The following is a 7779-nucleotide window of genomic DNA, read 5'->3' as shown; positions in this document are numbered from 1 at the left end:
ATGGTGAAAGAACACAACCCTGTCACACACCTTTCTCAATTTTAAAACATTCAGTTAAATTCAGAGTTAAAGGTACCAAATTCTATATGCCGCCAGCTGCTGCTGCTTCTGCATGCCATAGAGTTAGTTTTATCTCACAGCGAGCCTGTAAAGGGTTTCTGAGGCTGTAAATTGTTACAGAGCAGAAAATGTCATGTTTCTCCCATGAAGCAGCTGGTGGATTTGAACTACTGGCCTTCCAGTTAGCAGCCCAATATATAACCCACTGTGCTACCAGGGTTCCTTTCTATTTGCGGACATAACTCATAGGACTACTGGTGTGGTGCTGTATGATCAACACTAGACTAAGAACCACAATGTCAGCAGTTCAAACCCACCAGTTGCTCCTTGGAAACCCTATATAGGGTGGCAATGAGTTTGAACCCACTTGAAGGCGCTTAACAACAGCAACATAACTCATAGTGCTAAGTTATTCATAACAGTAAGTTCTTTTGGTAATGTGGTTTACTACTGTTCATTTCTGTATTTGGCCACTCCCTTAGTTGTGTATTTATCATACTGTTAGGTCTGTTGTGTTTTGTCAAGTCAGTTCTAACCCATAGTGACTGTGTATAGGGTTTCCAAGGAGGTGCTGGTGAACTTGAACCACTGGCTTTGGAGTTCAAATGAACCTTGCAGTCCAGCGCATTAACTCACAGTGCAACACCAGGACTCCACTGTGTTAGCTCTAGTGGGAGGAAATCTTTCATTTTGGTAGCTTAAGCTCATAATATGTTTTGAGAGTCTTAAAGGTTTATTTTTAATTTTCTATATGTAATCTGGGACTCCTGGTGTGGCATTGTAGGATAAGCACTGTGACTACAAACCAAAAAGTTTGGCAGTTCAAACCCACCAGCTGCTCCTTGGAAACCATTTACCTGTGTAATTTAGGCACCTGTAGCATAGTGGATTACAAACTGGGCTGCTAACCACAAGGTCAACAGTTTGAATCTACCAGCCCATCAGTGGGAGAAAAAAACCCTTTCAGCTCTGTAAACATTTACAGCCTCGAAAAACCTATACAGAGTGGCTATGAGTAGGAACCAACTCCACGGCACAAAACCACTACCACCATATGTAATTTTAAAATACATATTTTATTATAGTTATTAATGTAAATGATCACCGCTATTAATATTTGGTATATAAATTGTTCTGAGTTTTTCTATGCATTCATATCCATTTTTGGTGTGCAAATAAATATAGCCTCACACACTAGTAGTGATTTAAAATAAGAGTTATGCATTGAATTGTATGTTTTAAATATATAAAATGTCACCTAATATTTTTAGGTGACACCATTTTCAACAGATGTATGTACAGTATTCTGTCGTATAGTAGCGTAGTGGTTCCGAATCGGGCTGCGAACCTTAAGGTCAGCAGTTTGAAACTATCAGCTGCTCCGTGGGAGAAAGATGAGGCTTTCTACTCCCGTAAAGATTTACACCCTCGGAAACCCTATACAGGGTCGCTATGGGTCGGAATCGACACGACGGCACATAACAACAACAACAACATCTAGTGGTTACAAATTGGGCTGCAAACCGCAAGGTCAGCAGTTCGAAACTACCAGCTGTTCCACATGAGAAAGATGAGGCTTTCTGCTCCTGTAAAGATTTACAGCCTCAGAAACCCTGTACAGGGTCGCTATGAGTTGGAACCGACTCCATGGCACGTGACCACCACCACCATCTAGTCAACTCCCTGTTGATTAAAATCTTTATTATTTGTTTATTAAAGTAACATTGAAACAAACATATTTATAGTAACATTGAAACAAGCATATTTATAGTAACATTGAAACAAACATATTTATAGTAACATTGAAACAAACATATTTATAGTTAAATATAGTGACTGCTTCCTTAGAATAAATTCCTAGAAGCTGGGAACCTACATCATAACATCTATGAATGTGCACACACAGATAAAACATACACACATGTATACACCTAGCTCCTCACTGTTTTCTAGAGAGATTCTAAGAAGTTTCTGCACGATAAGCAGTATTTGAGATTTCACATTTCTCGTATACTTTCCAGAAGAGGGTATCATCACTCATTTTTATTTTATCATTTTAATCAGAGGAAAATGCTTGCTCATTTTTGTTTTAACTTGATTTTTCTAATTACTAGTGAGATTGAACATTTTCTCATGTTTCATTGGTCATTTTAGTTCTTGAATAAACTACCCATAATTCATCATTTTATGAAAATACATTTACTTTATAATTTTAAATGTTTTCCATTGAAATTAGAAAAGCAATGATAGTAAAGTTTCAGGGCTTCAGGTACCTATGTCTGTGAAAAAGGAAGATTGGATTAAATGATGCTTTTGTTCCATTCTAATTCACCATCTCAGATAAAGATGTGGTATTTTAAGATTATTTTTAACTCTCTAAGGATTGTCCCTTGCTGGTGCAAACATTTAGCATTCTAATAAAAAAAGTTACAGGTCTGAGTTCATCCATTTACACCTGTCGAAAGACCTGGTGATTTGTTTCTGAAAAACTAGCCACTGACAACCCTAATGAACAAGGTTCTACTCTGACACGCATCCACTTGTAATCTGTCAAAATTGACTTCATGGCAACGGTACTAGTCTTATCTTAGGCAATTTACTGAAACTTTTTCACCAATGGTTTTCAATGTTGATGATTTCTCTCACAGTAAATTACATGTGGCTGATTATCCTAATAAGCACATATATTTAACTTCTTTATTTTATTAGTTTCCCTTTCCTTCATTATGCCATCAAGAGAAAAAAGACGTAATTTTGGCTCTTCTTAAGATTCTTAAAAGATAAGGTAGAATTTCATAACTTCCCCTTAAATTTAACAATACTTGTTTAGGTTATTTTCTCCAGATTCAAACAAATAATGGAGTTTTAGGCAATTTATCATTGATGCACCTCTAATGCCATGCTAAAATTCTATAAACATAATTTTGCAAGAAAAAGCCAAATAAAGAGGCTACTGTGAAGCCTCTGAGTTGAGGCTAAACAAGAAGCTTACAGTGTGACTCTATGTGTGTGTGTACATGTGCAGATGTACAAGGTATATGTATATGAATACATGCATGTATCCTCTGTGTGGGTGCACACATGTGTCATGATTTCAAATGGAAATCTACTTAGTAACTGGTATACAGAAATGGGTGAATAAGGGGTTATGTGAGAAGCTTCAAAACGTTTGTGGGAAAATTCCATTATCTTTTTATTCATTTTTCCATGAACTTTTTTTTAACCTCCTTGTATTTATCTTTTCTCATTTGCAATGATAGCTTTATCCATTAGCTGTAAATGATTTTATTTATATTTGTATATTGTCCTGACCCAGCTTATATGCCACCCCAGAATTGCTTAACCTTAGCTACAAATCCATCATGGATCAGCCTGCATAGTGCCTCCCAAACCCATTGCAATAGCTCTTGTGATTTCTAGGGTTACAAGCCAGGAGCTCTGGTAATACCCCAGCCCAAACCACCACTGCGTGAAATGCTGACTGGCAAGGAGTGCATGCCTGTACACTTCCCAGGAACTCTGGCTTGCTTGGGGACTGTGGGTAAGTACAGGCTAATTCACAGCCTGTGGGTGATTTTTGACCAATGACAGACGAAAGGGAAATTGCTCAGCGTCTCTATTCAGCCATGCAGAGTGATAAGACATAATTGTTAATGTGGTCTACCGACTCCACATGGCTCAGCAAGCTCTGCGTTTGTTTCAAAGTTATGACTCATTCCGAAATGTACCATTATTGTTTGGTTTCTCTTCTTCCCTATCTCCTTTACTCTTCTGCACTTGTTCCTCCAGAGGCATTGTCTTGAAAGATTTGTCTCTTTCCGGAAATCTGAATTTACGTGTATTAAGGAGTTCTGGTGTGGTACGGTGGATTAATGCACCAGACTGCAAAGCCATTTGAACTGCAAGGTCGGCTGTTCAAACTTGTCAGTCGCTCCTCAGAAACCCTGTATAGGGTCGCTATGGGTTGGAACTGACTCAACGGCATTTAACAACAACAACAAGGGTTTCAATAGTTAACATAAACATATGATTTACCATTTAAAAAATTTAATTCTCATATCCTGCATGGGCCTTTGAGTATGTTTCATCAGTAAGTTTTAGCTATTATGAGTTTTACCAATATTGCTACTAATGTAATTTTATTTTTATACTTCATGGGAAGTAGTATAATCTCTCTTTATTGGCCAATCTACCCTTCTTCCCAAGGACCTCTGATAGCAAAGTGGTTATGAGTTGGCCTGCTAAAAGAAGAGACTTTCTGCTCCAGTGAAGATTTACAGCCTTGGAAACCCTATGCAGGGTCGCTATGAGTCTAAAGCGACTCCATGGCATATCACCACCACCCTTCGCCACATTTTCTAACTTCTATTCTCAGCCCTGTTGTTGCTAAGTGTCGTGGAGTCGGTTCTGACTTATAGTGACCCTGTACAGGGTTTCCGAGGCTGTAAATCTTTACGGGAGCAGACCGCCTCATCTTTCTCCCGCGGAACAGCTGGTAGTTTCAAACTGCTGACCTCGCGGTTCGCAGCCCGATTCGTAACCACTACGCAGTTCGAGACTACCAACCGCTCCGCGGGAGAAAGATTAGGCGGTCTGCTCCCATAAAGATTTACAGCCTCGGAAACCCTGTACAGGGTTACTATGGGTCGGAACCGACTCGATGGCACTTAACAACAACAACAACATTCTCAGCCCTGGAAATTGAGGTAGAGGTAGGGGGACTCACAGTGGTCAAACCTTGGAGGCATTCTACTAGATGCCATTTAAAGTTGCTAGATAACAGGAGCTATTGCAGACTCAGCAATGCTGAAAAACTACCGTGAATGGAACCCAGGGTGTAGAAAAATTCTACAATATGTTTCTTAAGATGCTAATCCAGAAGCAAAGTAAGTACTGAAAGACTTATGAAGAATAAAAATTTAAAATACAAAGGTTATTCTTGTTCAGGCCAATAAATGTCAGCTGCTGGGGTGGGGGTGTGTGGGAATCAATGTACCCTTGAAGTGAGAGTATATTTTTTTCCTAAAGCACTTAATTCTTCAAAACCTTGCAAGACTACAGCATGTGAACACTGACCTGTGAACAGGTACCAGAGGTTGTTTGGCTCCAGTGTTTCCATCTCACCCCTGCGGGTAGTTTTTCTGTGTCGAATTTTATAGCCTGTAATAAATCCATTTTGTGTTTCTGATGGAGGAGGCAGCCAGCTTACTTTGATACTCTGTAAAACAATAGATGTAAATTAAAATCCTGGAGAGAGGAAGCGCCCAAAAGACCTACCGACAAAGAAGTGACCCAAACCAAGCTGGGAATAAGGCAGAAAAGCAAGAAGTGTTAGGGATTACTCCTTACAACCAAACTAAATCTATTCTTACAATCCTGTTTGCTTTTAGCAAAAATATATCATTCATCTCATGGGTTATATGCATTATAATACCTGCCTTGCAAAACACCATTAAATAATAAGAAACCACTTAAAAATGTGAAAAGCTCTAGGAACTACAGAACAGGACTATGGGAGATGACAACAAATATTTGGAAGTTGTATATTGGAGGGAGGTATGGTGGTGGAACTTAAGAGACTGAAACTAAAATACTGAAAATATGCTGATAAAAAGCAAGGTTATTTATACAACAAAATGCAGAAAAGTCTGGAAATTGGTGCTTGCTAGGTATCTTGAGGAGTCCTGGTATGGTGCTGTAAACCACAATGATAGCAGTTCAAATCTACCAGCCACTCCTCAGAAATCCTATACAGGGTCACGATGAGTTGAACCTGACTTGATAATTCTTAACAACAGCACAACAAGATGTCTTGAAAGTCAGGGATAAGGCATGGTGCTGAAATAGAGAATGATTCAAAGGGCATAAAGATCACTCTGATCCCCCAGGTTCCTACCCACACCCAGTAACACCAATCCTCCCTAACTTTGGAGTAAATGAGCACTTTATCCCTGAGGATGTAGAAACAGAGGTCATGTAGTCATAAAGATCAGACACAGAGGAGACTAGAGATGAGAGCAAGAATTATTAAGTCAAGATTTGAATTGTGAGGTGAGACTCCCAAGATTTCTTCCATATCTGATACCATAAGCAATGACAACCTGGCTGCATTGCTTCTCTAGAAAAGAATAGCTAGGCCCAAGGGAATGAAAACAGCTTGATGCCTGATCAGTTTTCTACATGTGACTCCTACCTTTATAAACTCCACTTATATATTAGAATTTGCAATTGGAAATAAGCATTCAAGGGCTTCATTATCATTTAAACTGGCAATTTAAGATCACCATACATCAAAGAAAGCGTCCAGTATGAAGAACTGGAAAACATAAGAAAACTAAAGGCACCTGAAGAAAACAACAACAATGCATATAGCAGAGACATTATATAATACTTTCATTAGTACCTGAGTCACCTAAGAAAAGATATTGCATCCTAAAAACGAATAGGAGAAAAATACAAGAATAATGAGAATGTAAGAAAAAAGCTTATGGCAATTTTAAATTGAATGCACAAATTAAACAGTCAATGACCGAGTAGGAAAATACATCATACAAGTCTGTCAGTTTGTTGTACTATGGTAGCTTGTGAGTTGCTGTGATTCTGGAAGCTATCCCATCGGTATTTCAAATACCAGCAGGGTCACCCATGGTGGACAGGTTTCAGATGAGCTTCCAGATGAACACAGACTAGGAAGAAGGAGTGACAAACTACTTCCGAAGATTTAGTCACTGAAAACCTTAGGAATAGCAGAGAAACACTGTCAGATATAGTGCCGGAAAATGAGCCCCTCAGGTTGGAAAACACTCAAAATGCAACTAGGGAAGGGCTGCCTCCTCAAAGTAGACTTAACCATGATAACATGAATGGAATAAAGCCCATGGGAGAAAAGCCCTCAGGACCTTCATTTGCTGATGGGGCACAACTCAAAATGAAGAGAAACAGCTATAAAAATCCATTGTAAATCAGAACATGGAATGTGCAAAGTATGCATCTGGGAAAATTGGAAGTTGTCAAAAATGAAATGGAACTCACAAATGTCGATATCTTAGGCATTAGTAAGCTGAAATGGACTGGTATTGGCCATTTTGAATCTGACAACCACATGGATTACTATGCCAGGAATGACAAATTGAAGAGGAATGGTGTTCCATTCATTGTCAAAAAGAACACATCCAGATCAGTCAGGAGGTACAACACTGCCTGTAATAGGATAATATCCATGCACCTATAGAGAAATCCAGTTAATACCACTATTATTCAAATTTACACACCAACCACTAAAGCCAGTGAGGATGAAATAGAAGAATTCTACCAACTTCTTCACTCTGAAACTAATCAAACATGTAATCAGGATGTATTGATCATTACTGGTGATTGGAATGCAAAGGTTGGGAGCAAAGAGGAAGGGTCAGTATTTAGAAAATATGGCCTTGGTGATAGAAATGATGCTGTAGATCTCATGATGTTGTTGTTGTTGTTTTTGTGCCATGGATTCAATTCCAACTCATAGCGACCCTGTACAGGGTTCCCAAGGCTGTAACTCTTTACGAGAGCAAAAAGCCTCATTTCTCCCGCAGAACAGCTGCTGGTAGTTTCAAACTGCTGACCCTGAGGTTAGCAGCCTGATTCATAGAATTCTGCAAAACCAATGATTTGTTCATTTCAAATACCTTCTTTAGATAGCATAAGACATAACTATACACATGGACCTTGCCAGAT

At 38.9% G+C, this 7779-nt stretch overlaps 1 protein-coding gene across 1 annotated transcript in view; it reads right to left on the bottom strand.

The window, feature by feature from the left end:
• DCC (deleted in colorectal carcinoma) overlaps positions 1-7779 on the bottom strand; it is a 1585944-nt gene that overhangs the window by 313956 nt on the left and 1264209 nt on the right. Inside the window, exon 13 of the mRNA XM_006837499.1 lies at positions 5137-5278. Within this exon, the coding sequence (XP_006837562.1) occupies positions 5137-5278 (142 nt within the window). The remainder of the gene's footprint in view (positions 1-5136; positions 5279-7779) is intronic.

This window comes from Chrysochloris asiatica, unplaced genomic scaffold (genome assembly GCF_000296735.1).
Source record: "Chrysochloris asiatica unplaced genomic scaffold, ChrAsi1.0 scaffold00021, whole genome shotgun sequence".
In the NCBI taxonomy this organism is placed as follows: Eukaryota; Metazoa; Chordata; class Mammalia; order Afrosoricida; family Chrysochloridae; genus Chrysochloris; species Chrysochloris asiatica.
The sequence above is the reverse complement of the archived record's forward strand: the minus strand, read 5'-3'. Positions and strand labels throughout refer to the sequence as shown.